This window comes from Oryctolagus cuniculus, chromosome 3 (assembly GCF_964237555.1).
Source record: "Oryctolagus cuniculus chromosome 3, mOryCun1.1, whole genome shotgun sequence".
Taxonomy (NCBI): Eukaryota; Metazoa; Chordata; class Mammalia; order Lagomorpha; family Leporidae; genus Oryctolagus; species Oryctolagus cuniculus.
In genome coordinates, this window is record NC_091434.1 from 3,527,631 (window position 1) to 3,548,552 (window position 20,922).

General features: G+C 58.3%; 1 protein-coding gene and 1 long non-coding RNA gene across 3 annotated transcripts in view; one reads left to right on the forward strand and one right to left on the reverse strand.

The window, feature by feature from the left end:
- Positions 1-1,496: 1,496 nt before the first annotated feature.
- LOC138848903 (uncharacterized) lies at positions 1,497-17,959 on the reverse strand. Of its 2 annotated transcripts, none has more exons than XR_011387044.1 (3): positions 17,798-17,959; positions 13,590-13,743; positions 1,497-4,800 (listed from the first exon to the last, which is right to left on the reverse strand). It is a non-coding gene; the product is annotated as an uncharacterized lncRNA (long non-coding RNA). The 2 variants fall into 2 exon arrangements; XR_011387043.1 differs by lacking the exon at positions 1,497-4,800 and adding an exon at positions 11,080-12,896 and having other exon boundaries at positions 17,798-17,958.
- Positions 17,960-18,063: 104 nt separating this feature from the next.
- Positions 18,064-20,922, forward strand: part of IQCA1 (IQ motif containing with AAA domain 1) — a 150,213-nt gene continuing 147,354 nt past the window's right edge. Inside the window, exon 1 of the mRNA XM_070070001.1 lies at positions 18,064-18,312. Coding sequence (XP_069926102.1) covers positions 18,302-18,312 — 11 coding nt within the window. The 5' untranslated portion in view covers positions 18,064-18,301. The remainder of the gene's footprint in view (positions 18,313-20,922) is intronic.

Here is a 20,922-nt window from a genome sequence, read left to right on the forward strand (position 1 = left end):
CAAACGACAGAGGGCTTCACCTGCTTTACCAAATCCAAACCCTGAGCTGGACCATCAGCAGAGGGATGCTCACTCCTCCGTCCATCCGTCTGTCCCTCCAGCCAGCCATCCGTCCATCACACACGTAACCTTGCATTCACTTCCTAGGTACTAACTGGATACCTCCTAGACACGAGTCCAGGTAATCATTAACTAACACAGGCCAACGCCAGCATTGAACTTACCTTGGACAAGGAAGCAGATGCTACACAGGTCAAAACGCATAGCTAACCTGGTTGTAGGTGGCAACTGTTGTAGGACAAGTTAGGAAAGGTTTGGGGGAGTGGAAGAACTTCTCATCAGGAGGCAGTTTCCAGTCCCTGCTGGCTTTTGGTGACTCTGCCTCTGTGCACAGAGCAAAGCAGCCCTCAATGTCTACTCAGACGTCCAGGTCGCAGGCAGAGACAGGCCGGCCACCTGTGTCAGTGAGAATCGCTCCGAGTATTAGACAAACTCCCTATCAACTCGATCGGCAGTGACTAACCGGGCCGATGGCCAGGCTCGTCACCAATTCCTGGGCTTCATTCCATTCTCCCCGCACGCCTTTTAATGGGGCAGCTCAGGTGTGTGCAAGCCAGCGTCCCTGCCCCGCGGGCAGGTCACTCTGCTTTCCCAGCATGCTCCAGAGGAGCCAGCCTGGTCGCCAGGTCAGAAGCTGCCAGGAAACACAGCTTTCCCGGATTCCGCTTCCTGCCTCACCCTTAGCTGTCTGGATCGCCTCCCAGACAGGCAATATGGACGCAGTTCCTTGCCTTTGGGAACCCAATCAGAGACAGAGAACACTGACGAAGGCAGACTCCGGGCCGACGACTTCCATGGCAGAGAGAAAGGAGCCAGACTCGGGCTGCCTGGCTCAGGTGGCCCCCAGGTGCCGGTGGTGCAAGGAGAGCTGGTGGATCACCCTGGAGAGTACACCGGAGACGGGCTTCTCCGGTGGGCAGCCCTCTTGGGGGGGGGGGGCTGCCTGCTCGCGTGCTCTGTCCTCACGGAGCACACCCACAGGCAGAGCTGCACACGTCAGCTGCCACGGACACGAGTGCCCTGGGCGGGCGCGGGCCAGTGAAGGTGTTGAGTGGGGTCCGTGACAGACAGGACCGTCGGCAGACACTCGGGGGCCTGGTTTCCGAGTGGTCACGGAAGGCTTGGCCTTGACAGTTCCCTTCCTCTCATAGTTAGTTCGGAAGAGCACAGGGAGGCAACCCCTGTCTGGGCCAACATCAGGACACAGCGCATGGAGGGAAGGGGGAGGTCTGGACATCACAGCAGGGAGCAGGGGCAGCGTGGCAGCACGACGGGAAGCCCATGGGCTCTGAGAGCCCTGACAGGTGACCGTGACCTCAGGGAGCAGTGGCCCTGGCCCTGGCTTGTGGTTAACCCTCACCTATGCAGCCAGAGCTGTTGCAATGCCACGGCCCCAGCAGGTGAGAGAGGAGTGCATGAAATAGTGCAAGGAGGCCTTTTGTCTTGCTTTGATTATTTTCAAAAACGTAGGGTCTGGCACTGTGGCATAGCGGGTAAAGCCACCGCCTCCAGCGCCAGCATCCCAAATGGGCGACAGTTTGAGTCCCGGCTTCTCCACTTCCGATCCAGCTCCCTGCTAATAGCTTGGAAAAGCAGCGGAGGACGGGCCAAGTCCTTGGGCCTCTGTACCCATGTGGGAGGCCCAGAAGAAGCTCCTGGCTCATAGGTTCAGCCTGGCCCAGCACCTGTTGTTGTGGCCATCTGGAGAGTGAACTAGTGGATGGAAGATGCCCCCACCCCCACCCCCCGTAACTCTCTCTTTCAAAAAAAAATCTTTAAAAAAAAAGTATGGCCGGCACAGTGGCTCACTAGACAAATCCTCCACCTGCGGCACCTGCACACCAGGTTCTAGTCCCGGTTGGGGCGCTGGATTCTGTCCCGGTTGCCCTTCTTCCAGGCCAGCTCTCTGCTGTGGCCAGGGAGTGCAGTGGAGGATGGCCCAAGTGCTTGGGCCCTGCACCCCATGGGAGACCAGGAGAAGCACCTGGCTCCTGCCATCGGATCAGCGTGGTGTGCTGGCCACAGCCCAACATCCACAGCAGCCACTGGAGGGTGAACCAACGGCAAAGGAAGACCTTTCTCTCTGTCTCTCTCTCACTGTCCACTCTGCCTGTAAAAAAAAGCAAGCGTGTTGTTGGATAATGCGGGTGGACGAGCGCCAACCTCAGGCCCCTTGCACCTCTCCCCACTCCCTAGATTTTCCGACAGCTGTGTCTCTTCTCTGAGCACCACCCAGCTCCAGCCCAGACCCCCAGCACATTCAGAACAAAGGGAGGCAAACCCACTGTACCCGAACGGGGAGCACGCGGGGTGGACGCTCCCACAGCTCCGCACCTGTGCCGCTCAGAGCTTCTGGTCTCACTTGCAATTCTGATATGAAGATTCGTGTGCCACTCGGCTTCAGAGTTCACCGCACAGAGGCTGCCCTGGGGCTGGGGCCACTGCTGATTTCCAGTCAGAAAATGTGTTTTCTGTCCCTCAGGAGAAGTTCCCAGGGCAGGTGGGAGTCACAGTCCTCTAAACCAGTGCCCATGGAGTGAGAGTGGGGGCCGTGCACCCTGATTACTCCCGGGAGTGAACGTTTCTCCATCTCGTTTGCTAATGGCAGCTGTTCCCGAGCGAATGTTGGCTCCCGGTCCCACGCAGCAGCTCAGTCTGTGTGCCTGTTGCTGCAACGTGGCTGCTTTCTCTGTGGCTTCCTCACGTGGCCACGTCCCCCGTGGTGACTTGTGAGTGCTGGGCTGCTGGGGTCCGGAGCTCAGGGCCATTCACGCCTGGCTCTTGGGGTCCTCCTGAGGCCGGAGCAAAGCCAGAGGCAGTGGTTCTGAACGGCTGCGGGTGTTCTGACACATCCGAGAGGATTCAGCGTTCCCAGCGAATGTGTATGAGAAAACGGCATGAAAATCAGTGTTTCCGCACCAAAATAACCTTATCTTGGAATCCCACTTCCCACAAGTGTTTGAACTCGTACAATGGAGACATTTTGGAGGCAGGCTTCCTGGTCCCAGGGTCTGTTCCACCCGCAGCCCTGGTGCCTATCTGGGAACTTCCTACACCACACCCGGATTGTTTCATAGCCTACTTTTTGTTGACTAATTATAGTCCCTCTTCTCGAGGGAAAACCATAAGCTACCCATTTCTTTCTTTATGGATTTAATATCCAATGGGAGAATCAGCGATCATTCTATACAATAGAAATCCTATCCTGAGATTTTGCTAGAGAGATGGGTGAACTTATTTATTTATTTATTTATTACTTTTGAGTGATGGCATAGCAGTATGTCTGTGAAATTTGATACGAAACACTCCATAAAAAACAATATCACCTTGTTCAAAAATGATTAATGACATTTTAAACTTGACACATGGTGCTCTCCCTCAGTGAACTATATTGGAACATACATTGTAACTTATTTGGAACATACATTGTAACTTATCAAGCCTATGCTTTCTACCAAGGAGAACCAGGGGCAGAGAAGCCCAGCGCTGAGCAAGGCGGATGCAGCAGCCCAGGCTGGGAGGCAGGACTCGGGGCTCAGCAGCCCCATGGGGAGCGAGGCAGCTGACCCGGCAGTGCCTCTGGGTCCTGGCCCTCTAAGGTCCAGCGGCCTTGGATTCCAGATCTGCCCTTGAGTCTTCTTCGTGACCTCTCTTTTGGGGAAAGTTAGTTTGTGTGGATTTCTTCTCTGACCAAAGCTCAAGCAGTAACTTGCTCTTCAAAGTTCGCCCACTCTCTGCTTCGAGTCCGCGGAGGTTCTAGGCTATGGGGTAGGTCTGGCTGTGCCACACCTGCTGTGTGACCCTGAGAAAGTCGCTGGCCGTCACTCTCACAGCCGTGCAGTTCCAATGATACAGCCGGCCTTACTGGTACACAGACGAAGCGCGATGTACACAAGAAGTGCTTCAGGAAGGACAAAGCTCCCTGCAGCCATTCCACATCAGTTTGTCCCCACAGCCGCCCTGAGTGCTACGTAAGGAGAATACGGCCGCGGCTGCTTTCTGGTGAGGATTCCGGGGTGGCGTGGAGCGGAGAAGCAGATACAGCCCCGCCCACTGCTGCTGGCAGCGCAGGGACTGAAACCCCAGCTGGGCAGGGGCCAGGCTCTGCTACAGATCCACATTTAGAGGGCGGGAAGGGCATGCACGTGCGAGTTGGTCTGAAGAAGACAAAATCGCAGGAGGAGGTTGTGGTCCTTGCCAGCCCAGCCGGGCAGGCACACGGCCGAGGCCTGCTCCACGGCCAGGGCCTTAGATGCCGGCCCCTGGGGCAGCCCCGGATAGAGCGGGACTGAGGGCTGCCGTCTCCCCCCTTGTTTTCAATTTTCTCTGCTCTCTCCTTGTCCCCTCCCCTCTCTTTCCAGAGAGAACATTGAAGAGGGCCAGCAGCCAAGAGCAGAACAGGGTCCAGCAGGGGGGGCTGGGTGATGGAGCCCCCCCCCCACAGATGAAGGGATGGAAAGAGAGGGACTGATGCTCCCCCAGACTTCAGGACTAGAAGCCAATGGAACCCTGACCTCTCCATCCTCTGCTGCCCAAACCAAGCTTATTTGAGAACATTAAAGATATACTTTTCATTTTAGTGAACAGAGTGCTTTTCTTTATCAAAGCATGGCTGTCAGTCCTACTTTCCTGGTTGCATGGACAAACGCTATTTTGGCGAAGGCTTTGAATCTTGATCTCCTTTGCTCAAACTGGGTACCTCTAATAATTCAGCAGAATGGATCGCTTCCTCCTTGTGCACTGGAACGAGACAGGCCATCGTGAGTGAGCACGTGCCGGGGCGGCAGTGCAAACAAGTGCAGCTGGCCCACATCTCGGATTCGGGGTGAACCCACACCCAGGACCCCAGGACGCACACCCAGGTTGTGTTGTGCTTCTGACTGTGGGTTGCTGCCATGCAGGTGTCACCCTGACACCTGTGAGGGACACTTGCATGTGTGAACAGGAGAGCAGTTCCAGGATAATTCAGAGATACATAATATAATAGATAACATGAACCATTAACACGCTTCCTAAAGCACAGGGAAACAGAAGAGCTAGCCCAGTACTCAGACGGCCGATCACATGTGTGCAAGATCAACGCATGCATAGCAATATCACCATTGCTGTGACTACTGTCACCAACACATAGAAGCACACACACGTGGAGTCATGCAAATGAAAGCATGACTTTGAAATTGAATCGCCTGATTTTGGCAAACACATGGCTGACTCAAGATGAGCCAGAAAAATGTCCCAGCTAGGTCATGCCCCTGCGTCACAGAGAAGGTTCTGGGTGAGGTGAGACGATGGCCCAACTCCAGGTCCCGCCTCGCAGGCAGGCAGAGCGACTCCTGGGCTGCTTGAGTTTGTATCCCAGGAAATATTTCTTTGGGCTAAGCTGCTTGATTTTAGTCCTGCCATTTACAACCTAAAAAACCAAGTGCCCAGGAGCTTAGCTGAGGGCAGCTGGCCACAGTCAGGGCCGGGAGGAGGGGTCCCCAGCAAAGGAGGGGTCCGTCCCGTCTCTGAAGGGCACAAGGAGCGAGAGGTGGGAGAGAGGCGTGACCAGAACTGCTCTCGGCTGCAGGATCAGACAGGCCCAGTCCTGACCCTCGCCAGTAACTCGTCCTAGAGAAGAAACGGAAACAGACGCCAGCCCCAGGGGGAAGCCTGCGGCGGTGGGAAGGAAAACACAGCCGGCTGCATGTTTGGGTCCATCTTTCACCACAAAGATAAGGAACAGCCCTGGCATGATGAACAGCCCGGATCGCGAGGACTCAGCCACGGGGCACGTCCAGTGCTGAGCACAGCCTCACAGCGCCTGAGCACGGGGAGTTTCCAGCGTCAGCTGGGACGTGGCTGACAGCCGTGATTGAGCGCACGTCTGCGTGTTTACACTGGAGCGCAAGGCGTCCCTCCCAGCGCCTGCAGAATGGGAGAAGTCACCCATAACGCCTCCTAACTCGCTACAAGTTCACGCCGGGTCGGTGTGCCACTATAACTCTGCCCCTGACGATTTACGCTGCTCTGCTGCTCATCATGTCCGATGCCAGGAGCAGGGAGCCGTCCCGCCAGCTCCCTAAGCAGCCGGGGGCACGCTGACGGCCTCTCGGCTTTGTCACGCTGCTCGCGCCTGCCAACAGCCGGGCTTGCCTCCACCCGTGCAGCCAGCAAGCTGGGCTGGCGCAGGTCACCCGACAGCCACCGTGAGCTGTAATGGTGCATGTGTGCTCAGGGCCTTCTGTGTTTACAATGAGGAAGAAGAGGCGCACGACGGTGGTCTGTGTCATGCTGAGAGCCGCACGCACTGCCATTCATCTGTGTAAATGTAGTGGCCTGCGAGCAGCCTCACCTCCAGCACCTGCTCCGGCCCTACTGCAGCGGCTCTGCCGTGCCTGGCGAAGGCATCGGCAGAACCGGCCCTCAGGACCCCCTGGGACAGCAGCAGCCCCTTCCTGCTACATGACGACAGCATCCGCCCCTTAATACACACATTCGATGTGCATGGGGCTCTTGTTCTTTATTCACAGCCTTGAAGTGAATGCAAGGATGATTAAGATGCAAAACACCAGCTGGAGAGGTGCTAGGCTGGTCAGGAATGGATCTGAGTACAGAGGGAACAGCAGACCAGGGGGGTGTGTGAGGACACACAGCAGACCAGGGGTGTGTGTGAGGACCTAAAGCAACCAGGTGGGTGTGTGAGGACCTAGAGCAGACCAGGGGTGTGTGAGGACCTAGAGCAGACCAGGTGGGTGTGTAAGGACACACAGCAGACCAGGTGGGTGTGCGAGGACCTAGAGCAGACCAGGGGGTGTGCAAGGACCTAGAGCAGACTAGACAGTTGTGTAAGGACCTAGAGCAGACCAGGGGTGTGTGAGGACCTAGAGCAGACCAGGTGGGTGTGTGAGGACCTAGAGCAGACCAGGGGTGTGTGAGGACCTAGAGCAGACCAGGTGGGTGTGTGAGGACCTAGAGCAGACCAGGGGGTGTGTGAGGACCTAGAGCAGACCAGGTGGGTGTGTGAGGACCTAGAGCAGACCAGGGGGTGTGTGAGGACCTAGAGCAGACCAGGTGGGTGTGTGAGGACCTAGAGGAGACCAGGTGGGTGTGCAAGGACCTAGAGCAGACTAGACGGTTGTGTAAGGACCTAGAGCAGACCAGGGGGTGTGTGAGGACCTAGAGCAGACCAGGTGGGTGTGCAAGGACCTAGAGCAGACCAGGGGGTGTGCAAGGACCTAGAGCAGACTAGACAGTTGTGTAAGGACCTAGAGCAGACCAGGGGTGTGTGAAGACCTAGAGCAGGAAGGTCCGATGGGACTTGGATGGTAAAGAGGGAGGCGTGCAGAGGGAAGCATCTGGCATGGGATATTTTGCTGCATGCTTTGTGTGTCCACACACACACATGTGTGCATGCACATGTATGCACTTGTACCCACACATACACATGCATGTCCACGTGTCCCACATGCAAAGCAGCAGTCGCTTTGCAGAGACCTTTCACATACATGACCCAGTCACTTGCCTAATCCAGTCACACATGATCCCCTCCACAGTGATCCAGCCACACATGATCCCCTCCCACGATGATCCAGTCACACATGATCCCCTCCACGGTGATCCAGTCACACACGATCCCCTCCACGGTGATCCAGTCACACATGTTCCCCTCCACAGTGATCCAGTCACACATGTTCCCCTCCCACAGTGATCCAACCACACATGATTCCCTCCACAGTGATCCAGTCACAAATGATCCCCTCCACGGTGATCCAGTCACACAGGATCCCCTCCACGGTGATCCAGTCACACACGATCCCCTCCACGGTGATCCAGTCACACATGTTCCCCTCCACGGTGATCCAGCCACACATGATCCCCTCCCATGATGATCTAGTCACAGCCGGAGCCTGGAGGAGCCGGGTTTCCTCCATCATCACCACTGCACAGAGGGTGGCCACCAATCTACCTCCCAAGAATGCTGTTATTTTCTTTTATAAAATAGGTTTCACTCACTTATTTGAAAGTCAGAGTTCCAGGGAGACAGAGAAAGACAGAGAGAGAGAGAGAACATGAGAACATGAAATCTTCCATCTCTTGGTTCAGTCCTGAGATGGCTGGGCCCGGCTGAAGCCAGGAGCTGGGAGTTTTATCCAGGTCTCCCACGTGGGTGCAGGGGTCCAAGCACTTGGGCCATCTTCTGCTGCTTTCCCAGGCCACAAGCAGAGAGCTGGATCAGCAGTGGAGCAGCTGGGACATGAACTGGTGCCCACAAGAGATGCTGGCATTGCAAGCAGCGGCTTTACCCACTACACCACAACACCGGCCCCAAATATTATTTTCTTTATCACAAAATCTGTATCGTTTTACCTACCTGATTTTATAGAATTCCAAGACAGCCACCAAGGCTGTCAGCCCGTAGCACACACCTACAACCCCCACCCCTAGGGTGCACGGGCCTCACCCGATAGTCATTCCCTAGACAAGACTCCGCCAAGGCTAACCAGAGGGAGGGTCCCCCGTGGCTTGGCCTGTGTGAGCTGCTTGTTGAGTGAGGCCCACGCAGACAGTGAGGACCCAAGAATAGCTTCTAAGGCCCAGCAGCCACAGGGAACTGAGTGCTGTCAACAAGTGGCACAAGTTTGCAAGGGAGAGAAGAGCCCAGTGGGCACCTAGGTCTGGCCTGGCAAGACTTGGGATGGGACTCGGGGCCACCAGACACCAGACGAGTGCTGTGCAGGTCACTGGGTTGCGGCATCAGTTAGCCGGCCACAGACACCAGCAGCGGCATCTTCCTTGGCTTTGCTCAATTTCCCCATTTTCTGTTGCTTTTCCTTCACTCCTGACCACTTATTGTCTCCATTTGCCTGAATTCTGTGTGCCCGACATTGTCAGTAGTAACAGAGCCTCCCAATCACAGACACGGGAAAGGTGGCGCTCGGTGACCCTAGGTCAGCCGCTCGTCCATTTCACCGGGGGCCTTGAAGGCAGCAGAAACAAAGGTGATCTCAGCCTGACTCTGGCTCCCCGAAGAACACACCTGTTTGCTTTTTTTTTTTTTTAACCAGAAATCCCTACATTTTTCAACATGTGAATGTGAAGGTTTGATTGGACCAGTGACTATCTCAGAGGGTCACATGGCCAGCGTGTGGGGACAGGGCAGAGCCTGTTGCTGGAACGTGGCTGTGGCCAGACCCGTCCTCAGAGCTGGAGGATGTCGGGCGGCTGACCACCAGTGGGGACAGGTCGGGGAGACACAAGGAGCACACGCGCTGGGTCAGGCCCCACCCCCGGCTTGCCACACCCCTGTCCTGCTTGTCCTGTCTCCAGGCCTTGGGGTGCCGTCACTTCTTTTTTTGTCCATCCTGATGCCGTCCGAGAGGAATGTGGATGGCGGCTCCCTGTCCAGGAGGAAGCTCTCTGCCAGCGCCAGAGGTTAGGACTTTGGACATTGCAATAAATCTGTCTGCACAGGAAAGAGGAGGTGGTGACATCCAGGTCTGGAATGGAGAACTGGACGGAGCAGTGATCAAACAGCAAAGAGTTAAGCGGAACCATAATTGTGAGCACACACTATTCATCTGCCCTCTGACCTCACAGCATGGCACCTCACGATCCGCTGCTCCTGCGGAATGATCTTTAGATTCTATCGGCTACCGTCCCGTGAACGCCATCAGCGCTGCAGATGGGGCGCTGCCGCTTCTTGCTAACCGTGTGCCACGAGGTCTCGAGGCAGCTAAGGCACGGGCAGAACAGAAAATACTCATGAAGCACGAAGCGGAAAGACAGATCATTGGAGAGGAATCCATCTCCCAACGCCACGGAGTCCAAAAGCCCAAGGGGACGGCTTATGAAAACGAGTCCTGTAGGGCTCTCTCCTGAAATCCTGGGTTTAAGACTATCCCTCCCCCATAATAACCCTGTTGAGTGCTCAAAGTTACCAACCTCCTGTTGTCCAGGCATTTTTCAGACAAGAGGTTGTGCAGGGTCTGAGAGAAGAGAAAGCAGAGGTGAGGGGATGCCAGGCCCAAGTCCAGGGTGAAGACAGACTCTTCTGTTCACTGTGCCCCAGCCCTGGCCTGGAGACCCTAATGCAGTCCAGCTACCCTGCTGTGGGCAGTCACCACACCGTGAGCCACAAGCCACCGTGGAAAGGTCCACGTGGGAAGACCACCTAGCAAAGCCGGCGCACACACGACGGCTCAGCCCAGTGGCTCAGGAGGCGTTTCATCCTGCCAACAGCCACGTGAGTGAGCCCGGAAGCAGAGCGTCCCCCTGCCAAGCGTTTAGATGACACCAGGGCACCAGCTGACCCCTCAACTGCAGCTGCTGGGGTCCATCTAGGAGAGGCAGCCCACTAAGCTGTGCCTGGGTTCCTGCACACAGAAGCTTGGAGATAATAACCCGTGTTGTTCTAAGCCACTGGGTTTTCGGTTTTATGCAGCAACAGACAACCAATACAGAAGACAAACAAGAAAGAAAATGAATCAAACCACAGGTTGTCTCTTTGAAAATACTAATACAAATGATAAACTCATTAGTCAAGCCAAAAAATTAGAAAGCACAAATCAGAGACATCAGGAACGAGCAAGGAGGTACCAGCACAGACCCTATAGATGTTAAAAATATAATGTTGAGGCCGGCGCCACAGCTCACTAGGCTAATTCTATGCCTGCAGCGCTGGCACACCGGGTTCTAGTCCCAGTTGGGCACTGGATTCTGTCCTGGTTGCCCCTCTTCCAGGCCAGCTCTCTGCTGTGGCCAGGGAGTGCAGTGGAGGATGGCCCAAGTATTTGGGCCCTGCACCCACATGGGAGACCAGGAGAAGCACCTGGCTCCTGGCTTCAGATCAGCGCAGTGCGCCGGCCAGAGTGTGCTGGCCGCAGCGGCCACTGGGGGCGGGGGGTGAACCAACGGCAAAAGGAAGACCTTTCTCTCTGTCTCTCTCTCTCACTGTCCACTCTGCCTGTTAAAAAATTAAAAAATATATATATAATGCTGAGCATTGTAAAGAATTTACTATAATAAATTCCACAGCTTGCATGAAATGGTCAAATCACCCGATGAAACAAGCAACAACCAAAACAGACTAAGAAGTCGTAGAAAAGCCACTGAATTTGCTTAAATGAAATGCTTCACACAAAGAAAACTTCGAGCCCATCTACAAACATTTAAGGGAGAGCTCATTGTACATGGGATTTTAGAAAACACAAGACAAAGGACACTTCCCAACTTACTTTGCACAGCCAACGAGGCTCTGGTAACTGCGACAGTCACCCACTTCAAGACTCACGGCCTTCGGGACAGTGCAGGAGCCCTCAGTCTCTTTTTTTTCTTTTCTTTTTTTTTTTTTATGATGGGCAGAGTGGACAGTGAGAGAGAGAGACAGAGAGAAAGGTCTTCCTTTGCCGTTGGTTCACCCTCCAATGGCCGCCGCAGCCGGCACACCGCGTTGATCCGAAGGCAGGAGCCAGGTGCTTCTCCTGGTCTCCCATGGGGTGCAGGGCCCAAGCACTTGGGCCATCCTCCACTGCACTCCCTGGCCACAGCAGAGAGCTGGCCTGGAAGAGGGGCAACCGGGACAGAATCCGGCGCCCCGACCGGGACTAGAACCCGGTGTGCTAGTGCCACAGGCGGAGGATCAGCCTAGTGAGCCGCGGCGCCGGCCTCAGTCTCTTCTCCCACACAGCTGAGGAGCCTAGGAAGCGGGTGAGCCGCTGAGAGGACATTTCTTCATCGTCACTGTTCGTGTATTTAAAAGTTACAGTTGTTGGGACCGGCACTGTGGTCAGGCCTCAGCCTGCGGCGCTGGCATCCCATATGAGCGCCGGCTCAAGTCCCGGCTGCTGCACTTCCGCTCCAGCTCTCTGCTGATGGTCTGGGAAAGCACTGGAAGATGGCCCAAGTCCTTGGGCCCCTGCACCCAGAGGGGGGACTTGGAAGAAGCTCCTGGCTCCTGGCTTTGGATTGGCCCAGCCCCAGCCACTTTGGTCATTTGAGGAGTGAACTAGGGGATGGAAGACCTCTCTCTCTGTGCCTCCATCTCTCTCTGTAACTCTGCCTCTCAAATAAATAAATCTTTCAAAAAAGTTATAGTTGCTATTATCACTTTTCTCTATATTCCATGCATTAGGACAACTAAAAAGTCTGCAACAACTTTCCTCACATGGAAAATATAGGTGAACAACCCCACCCAGAACACATTAGACAGGTGCAGGCCCCAGATGGCCTTGGCATTCAACCACGCCGTGATGGCAACAGGCAGCGCTGAGTTTTCTGAACAGGCCATGGGTACAGACAGATGAGGTTTGGCGTCACTCCGAGTGTCAGGACGGGCGAGGCCTTGTCTCAGGAAGCGTCACACTCCCAGGTATAAAGAGAACAGCACGAGACGAGGAGGCAGACGCCTGGGAGACAGATGGAGGAGTGCGCGTGCCAGAAGGTTTCCTAACCTCCGTGCCGCCTGGCAGCGCCCGGGGAGGGGCTCCCATCGCACCTTGCTCACGCAGCTCATGGCCCTCAATAACCTCCCGCAGGCCCACCTGTGTCACTTTTGTCTGCTGAACAATGCAGCTGTTATCCTCCCTGGGTTGTTTCCCTGCAAGCACTGGGAAAACAAAACAGCAAGAGGTGGCCTATGAAAGGCGAGCGGAACAGAACAAAACAGACACCGGGCAGACACACGTGTTATTTACTCCGAAGCATGATCAAAACACAGGACAGCAGCATTTCTGAGGCAGGCTCAGGCTGAAGTTCTCAGTGGCCGGTGGAAACCACGCTGCCTTTAGAAGACAGCAGGTGTTAAAACAATGAGCAGTGACCTCCTCCGCATCGGGGTTACGAAAGCTGCCCCAGTGCTTGTGAAAAAAACAGGATAATAATAAAGAACAACATCCTGCCTCTGGCCAGTTCCTCTGTATTTTTTTCTCACACTGGGTGGTTTTATTTATAGATAACAGAGGCAGCGAATAAGAACACACACACACACACACACACACACGCACACACTGAGACGCGTTTCCAGGGGAAGTGATACCTGACGTAAGCGGCTCTAGTGTTTCTACGCCCTCTGGAATTCCATCCAGCCTGTAACGTTCGGATTGCTCATATCCCTTTTACGTTAATTTACTCACATATTCCCAGCAAAAATCTATCACAGTAGACACTTTCCAGGACAAACTATGCTTTGGGATGCTGTTGTCAGCGGGGGGAGGGGCCGGGACCCACAGCTCGGACTGCGGCTGCTGGGAGTGCCCGTGCGTGCCGGCGTGGGGGCTGATTCATCACCCACACCCGAACCTCTGTGTGAGATCTCCGACTCCTGGGTTATGTCCCAAGGTCTCTGTGAGCCCCCAGACTAGGACTGCTGTTAACTGAGCTGCGGCCCTCCAGCTCACCCCAAGATCCCCGTGGGAGCCTAAGGGCTCACCTGCTTTGCAACCAGGTTGGCTCCAACTTGTGCCAAGGACGTTCAACACGCCCGCATTATTCATTCTGCCCTTCTCATCACCACCCTCGGAGGCAACAGAACCGCCCGTAACTGGACTCACCGTGGTCCGTGCAGCCTGCTCAGACTCCAGATGATCTTGGAGGGTTAGGTCAGGGGTCCTGGAACGATTATGAATCAACAAAACCCGTCCTCTGTCCGGTTCTGGTTACACCTAAGTTAGGCAAATGTAGCCGGCTCAGCACTTCAATCTCCTTCTGTAGGGACATAATATCCGACATCAAAAGCGGCCCATTACAGCCGTTTCATACCTGACATGTCAAACCGCCCCTCTCGTGCAGAACGGCGTGGGACTGAGCAGCACAGAAGACGCGTCTTCCACCCGAGTGCAGAGGAGGGCGCCTTTCAATCGCTCGTGAACTCTGCCCCTCCCGGCTTTCATCGGCTGACTGCACTCCCTTTCCGCAGGCCTACCTGAGGAGCAGGCAGGACTGAATCAAAGTCCACCGGCAACTCGCCTTGAAGTGCCCATCAAGTCACAGTAGTCCCTGTCCCCAGACCCCAGCACGCGCGCTCGCGGACGGCTTAAGTGGCAGCCTCGTTACAAAGCTGAGCAAACTCATTTGGGAAAGATGCGGGCCTTCCTCGGTGGGGGGAGGAGGAGAGCGGCCGGCAGTGCCGCAGGCAGAAGCAGCTGAAAGGCGCCGGTGAACAAGACCACGAGAATCGGAACCCAAGGCCATGCCATGCAGGTTTCCAGAACACGGCGATTTTTTTAAAAGATGTATTAACTTGAAAGTGTTAAGAGAGAGAAGGGGAGACATGGACAGAGGGGTCTTCCATCTGCTGAGTCACTTCCCAAGTGGCCGCAATGGCCAGGGCTGAACCGGGCAGCAGCCAAGAGCCAGGAGCTTCATCCAGGTCTCGCATACGGGGGGCAGGGCCTCAAGCACTTGGGCCAGCTTCGCTGCTTTTCCAGGCCATCAGCAGGGAGCTGGATCGGAGGCGGAGCAGCCGGGGCAGGAACTGGAGCCCATATGGGATGCCCGCACTGCAGGTGGCAGCTCTACCAGCTGTGCCACACAAAGGCCCCAAACGTGGGGGTTTAAAACCCACACAAAGCACCACCTTACAGTGCTTGCAGTGACACAGGGGACATTTTCTCACGATACAGAGAGAGACTCGGGTCCGGAAATTTCCCTGGCGCGGATTCGAGTCACACTGTAGACAATGGAAGACCTGAAACGGATTGCTCCACCTGCCGTCACTTTCCTCGCTGAAATTCAACGCCCGGTTTTGATGCTCGCGTGAGCCTGCAGCTTGGCATCCGTCTGAACGCGCTGAAACCTGTTACTGAGTTCCCAGCGGAGGAACTGAAGGATCCGAGGAGGCCGCGCAGCGTCCAGCGACACCCGCAGACCAAGCAGGTGCAGGCACACCCTCGGGAGCTGCGTGCAGGCGTACGGGCAGGGACGGCACACGGGATGCTGTCCAGCTCCCGCTGTGCTCTGGTCCCTGAGCGGACATGCCGGCCTCCGGAAGCAGACCTGTGCGGAGAGAACCTCCAGAACCAGCGCCACGGCCCACTGCTCACCGCTACTGGTTCCCTCTACACAGACAAGGAGCACTTCCAGGCCAAGGTGTAGACCCCGGGCACATCTGGCTAGGGAACACACTTCCAACTCCTTCTTTCCGCTACTGCTAAGTTCCCGCCTCCCTTCCCACAACCCTAGAAACCCTTCCAGCTACTCTCCTGTCTTCTCCAAGCTTCCACAGGCGGCCCAGACCCAGCTGTCCCGGTTCGGTACGTGTGGCTCCAGCTCCTGCCCCAGATCCTCCGCCTTCGGCGCCCACTCACCACGCTCTGCCTTCAGCTCGGTCACCGTCACGCCCTCCCCGCCAGGTGTCCGACACAGACATCTCAGTCACCTGAGCCGCACCACACCTCCCACAGATGACAAGTTCTCCATCTCTTACACCTTCTTCCCCATTCTGTCTCCTCTTCAAAGGAATCCGGGTCCTGATGACGTCAGGTACAATATCTCCTTTGCCATTTCAGCCCCCGCAAGTGTACAGTTTAGTGGCATCTGTTGTGTTCACGGTGTTGTGTGGAGGCACTGGGCAGCACAGATCTCCCTTTAAGACCTAACCCACCGCCACAGGCCCCACCTCCCTACACCACCTCCCTACACCACCATGATGGCCATCAACAGAAACTTCCGGGGGCACGAACCAACCACGTTCAAACCCCAGCACAAAGCTAACGAGAAGACAGAATGAACGAATGGACTGCAGGACCCCTGGCATAAATACGATATCAGGAAGTGGAAGAACAGCCGAAGCTCCAGAGACGCAATCAGAGAGCAGCTGGGCTGTTCCCCTGTGGTGGAATGAGAAGGCCATGCCAAGATGGCCTCTGGCAACAGAAACTGCCTGGCAACAGGCTGTGATTGGTTAGGGCATAGACCGCCCCTTGACCGGATTGGCTGCCTTGGCTATATAAGCTGCTGTACCAACTGAAATAAATGAGTCTGCAGGCTGCTCGTCTCAGGCCTGCTTTCACCCGGCTCCCGGGGTCTGTGTGGTGACTCCGCACCTCTTGCCCCCACCACACTCCTCCTCTCAGAACAAATCCACCTCAACATCCCCCTACCCTGCTTACTGGGGAGATCTGTTCCCGTCTCCTCATGTGGGGTGTTGGGCTAATCTGCGCAGCACGACTTGTATCGTGAGTCTCTGGGTTTCATCGTCAAGTGATGTATTTTCAGGCAGAGCTCACAGGCGGTGGGACAGGTGGACTGTCGCCTACACAACTACAGATCCTGCCTCCTCCGTGCTGGCAGGGTCCTGACTGGGCTCCCAGCCCACCTCTCTGCCTCTCAGCCCAGGAAGACCCACGTTGCTGTACAACAGCTTCGAGGGGCCAGCGCTGTGGCATCACAGGTTAGACCACTGCCCACGACACCGCCTTCCCACATCGGAGTCAGGTCCCAGCCCAGCTACTCCGCTTCCAATCCAGCTTCCTGCCAGTGTGCCTGGCTGACGGCCCTGGAGCCTGTGCCCCTGCCACCCATGGGGAGGGCAGGATGGATACCTGGTTCCCGGCTTCAGCCTGGCCACGCTCTGCCTGGGGCAGCTACTCGGGGAGTGAAGCAGTAGAGGGAAGATTCCTGCTCGCTCTCTCTCTGACGCTCAGCCTTTCAAATAAATGTTTAGAATTTTTTTTTTCCCAAAAAGTGTGGTCCATGGACCAGTACAAAACAAGTTAAAAAAGTAAAAAAAAAAAAAAAGTAAGTTAAAAGTAACGGCAGTGACAAAAGGAGATCCTTTTTCTATCTCAAAATGTCAGGCCTCGAGCTGCTCCAGACATTTTATGACCGTGAAGGGTTCGTCCAAAATCCTTCACTGGACAGCTCCATAAACCAGGCAGGCGGTCGCGGCTGAGCCTTGGGCCCAGGGAGCACCAGCCCTGACCCGGCCGCACTCTCTTGCCGAGGTCAAGGGTCTGGCTCACCCACGGATGGACGCACGCGGGGCCTTCCAGGGCCTGTCTGCCACCACGCCCTTCTGACAAGCACGATGCATTCCTGCGGGCGTTCCCACGTGGAACTCTGAACCCGAGGGAGGAGAGAGACTCGGGGTCACACGCGTCCCCCAGAACTCTGAGAACTCCGCTCCTGTCCACGTGGCGGCAGAAGCCAGCCAGGTGCCCGCGGCCTCTCTGAGTTCAGCAGCGCATCCGGGGTCTCAGGAAGTCTCCTGGTGTCTGGAACGCAGCGTGCTTTGATCTGCAGGTTTAATTCTCTCATTTCGGAAATGAAGATGTCTTTCTCAGCGACACCGCCTCGCCCTTCAGCGCCTAAAATTCTCCGCTCTCCCTCTGCGGGCGCTGCTGCTCCAGCGCCAGCCGGATTCAGCCTGCTCAGTGCCTCGACTTCCCTAACTTGTCTCCGGTTGCAGACTCTGTGCGACTCTCACTCGGTTTCCTGGGCCGTGGGGTGCCATTCCCACGCGCAGTCGCGGTCCCAAACGCCCGCTGTGTCTGCCCCGAGTCCTGATGAGGGTCAGCTCCACCCCACGCGCGGAAAGAACCCGCTTCTCCCGCTGGCCCGGCGCGTGGTCAGCGCCTCGCCCGCACGGGCGCCCCGTCCTCCCCCACGTGCATGGAACCCTGGGGTGGGGCGGCGTGCGTGTCCCCACGCAGCCGGGCTCCGCGCATCCAGAGGCTTCCGCAGACCCCCGCGGGGGCTGGACGCCGCCCTCTCCTCTGAGACTTCTAGAAGCTTCCCGCCGCGCCCCGAGAGCTCGGACCTCTGCGCAGGTCCTGCACGGACAGGGGCCCGTCACGCCCACTCCCCAGCCGGGAAGACTGAGGCCCACGGCGGCAGAGCGGACGGCGCGCGCCCCGCGGGGCCAGCAGGGAAGCGGGGCCGCGCGCGCCCCTCTCCGCGGCGTCCCGCGCGGTTGCCAAGGAAACCGGAGGCGGCGGCGCAGGCGCAAAGCGCGCCGGGGGGGGGCGGGGTGGGGGCGGGGAGCGTCCGCGAGGCCCCAGCGGAGCAGCACTGCGCACGCGTGGCGTCTCGGTTGCTAAGGCCACCTCGGGCCGGCTCTGGAGGCCACAGCAAGATTCGGACGCGGCGGGAAGGAGCGTAGCCAGCGCTGTGTGCCTGCGCGCGCCTTTCCCTGCCCAGCCCCCAGACCCCGGCCCCCGTCTCTGTGCGTTCGTGCCGCTGCCCCAGCCCCGCACCCGGCGGCCCCCGCAGACCCCAGCAGGAGCTTCCCAGCGGGCGAGGGGAAGAGGGGAAGTAGCCAGCCATGTCGAACGCGTAAGTGGCAGGCCCCGGGCCGCGGCCGCGGGAGGGCGTGCCCGAGCCGGACACCGGCCACCTGCGTCCTGCTTTCTCCCCCACCACGGCCTCCTCCGTGCTCCTGGAGGCCTGAGACCCGCCTCGGTGCGAGCTGGGATCTGAGGCCTAGGATATGGCTGCCCCGCACGCCGGCCGCGCCATGCCCACCCCTGTGCGGCGGGGGGCGCCTCACCCCTACGGGGGGGGGGGGGGTGGTCCTAGAGTCCGGTCCCGGAAGAGGCAGCGGCCTCCGACGAGGGTCTGGGCCGGAGGGAGCTGACGCAGGTGCTGGCCTGGGGAGCCGGGAACACCGCAAGCCTGCGGCCCCCGCAGCGCTGCCGTGCGGGGCTGGGCCCGCGAAGACCCCTGCGCCCCGCACTGGGGTGCCCTGTGCCTCCCCGCCTGAGCGCCCGATCGCGCACACGCGGGGACCGGGGCTGCGGGTCCTGGGGAGGGGCCGGCGAGTGGGGGCTCCTTCTCTGTCTCCTGGACAGGGGCATCTCAGTATTTCCATTTTACGGACGGGAAGGTTAAGGCGCAAAGAGGGAGGCCCGCACCTCGTCTAGACGGCGCCATCGGGGGCCCTGGGTCCCTTGAGTTGTTTATTTAAAGGCAGCGAGCGATGGAGAGATGGATCCCATCCTCCCTCTTCCATCCGCTGGTTCGCTTCCCAGATGGCCACAGCAGCCTGGTCTGGGCCGGGCTGGAGCCAGGAGCCCGGACCTCCCTCCTGGCGCCCCCGCGGGTGGCAGGGGCCCAGGTACCCCCTGTGTGCCCCCCCCACGCGGAGGCAGGGAGCCGGGACTGGCAGCACCCACACGACGGGGATGCTGGTGTGTCAGGCGGGCTTTGGGGCTGGCCCTGCGCGGCGCGGAGCCGGCCCCAGTAACCCCGGCCACAGCGGTCAAGGGCTGGGGGTGGGGAGACTGGAAGTTGGGTTTGTGATCTGCGGAGGGGCAGGTGTGGGGGGGGGGGCAAGAAGGCCATTGAGCGTCCGGGTCTGTGAGTCCAGGAAAGAGGACCAAACGGACACGCAAACAGGACGGCTGTTGGACACGTGTTTGTGACACGGAGTGAGGACAGGTGGGGCAAGGGACGTGACCCCCAGTGAGAGGTGGGGGGAGAGGAGACACCTGGGGAGGAAGACGCTGAATCGGGCGCTGGTGCCCTGGGCGTGCGGAGAAGGAAGTGGCGTTCTCGGAGAGGGAGGACGTAGCTGCGGGGACGTGCGGGACAGGGCCAGGAGCCGCCACTGGCCTGCGGGAGCTGGTCAGCGGACCACGGCGCGGGAAGATCCGTTGGCGGACTGCGGGGAGCCCTCTCCAGGGGCTTGGCTGCAGGGGGTGGCAGAGGCCGAGGGTCTCGACAGACTCCTTCCCAAGGCAGGACACAATAGCGTGTTTGTTTGCAGAAGGAAACTGCCGGTGTGAGGCAGAGGACACAGAGGAGGGGACCAGGGGGGAGGAGGGGACCTGGAGGAGGAGGAGGAGGAGGGGACCAGGAGGAGGAGGAGGAGGAGGGGACCTGGAGGAGGAGGAGGGGACCTGGAGGAGGAGGGGGGGGGGGACCTGGGAGGAGGAGGAGGGGACGTGGAGGAGAGGAGGAGGAGGAGGAGGGGACCTGGAGGAGGAGGAGGAGGAGGGGACCTGGAGGAGGAGGAGGGGACCTGGAGGAGGAGGGGGGGGGACCTGGAGGAGAGGAGGAGGAGGGGACCTGGAGGAGGAGGAGGAGGAGGAGGAGGAGGAAGAAGGGACCTGGGAGGAGGAGGAGGGGACCTGGAGGAGGAGGAGGAGGAGGAGGAGGAGGAAGAGGGGACCTGGGAGGAGGAGGAGGGGACCTGGAGGAGGAGGAGGGGACCTGGAGGAGGAGGAGGAGGGACCTGGGAGGAGGGGGGGACCAGGGAGGGGGTGGAGGAGGGGGGACCAGGGAGGAGGAGGGGGGGACCAGGGGGGAGGGGGGTGACCGGAGCGGGGACCAGGGGGGAGATCTGGAGGAGGAGGAGGGGACCTGGAGGAGGAGGAGGGGACCTGGAAGAGGAGGAGGAGGGGACCTGCAGGAGGAGGAGGAGAGGACCAGGAGGAGGGGGGGACCTGGGAGGAGTCCTTGACGTGAGCACCTGGGGCTTGGCGGGGGTCAGCAGTCAGCCCAGGGACAGGTGGGAGGGCAGAGGCTGCGCGGGTCCCAGTGGCTGCTGGGAGCTCGGGGAAGTGGTGTGAGCGTCTCATGCCGTGGGACTGGATGGACCAGGGGGCCTGGGATTCACATGAAGGGCAAGGAGGCCGCTTAGCGCCACACCAGGGTCGGGAGGGCTGGGAGCGGCAGGCGGAGGGTAGGGGGTGTTCTGGAAGGGGGTGAGAGCCCGGAGGGCGCTGCAGAAGCAGAAGGCTTTGTGGTGAATGGGACAGCTTGGGGGGCACTCCCCCCCCGGCAGTGCTCAGGTCCCCGCAGGAAGCATGCAGTACCCCTGACCGTCCAGTTCTCCCCAGGCTGCCCTCTGTGGGGAGAGTTAGCACTGGGTCCCCGGGCCTCCCTCCATGGGGGGAGTTAGCGCTGGGTCCCCGGGCCCACCCTCCATGGGGAGAGTTAGCG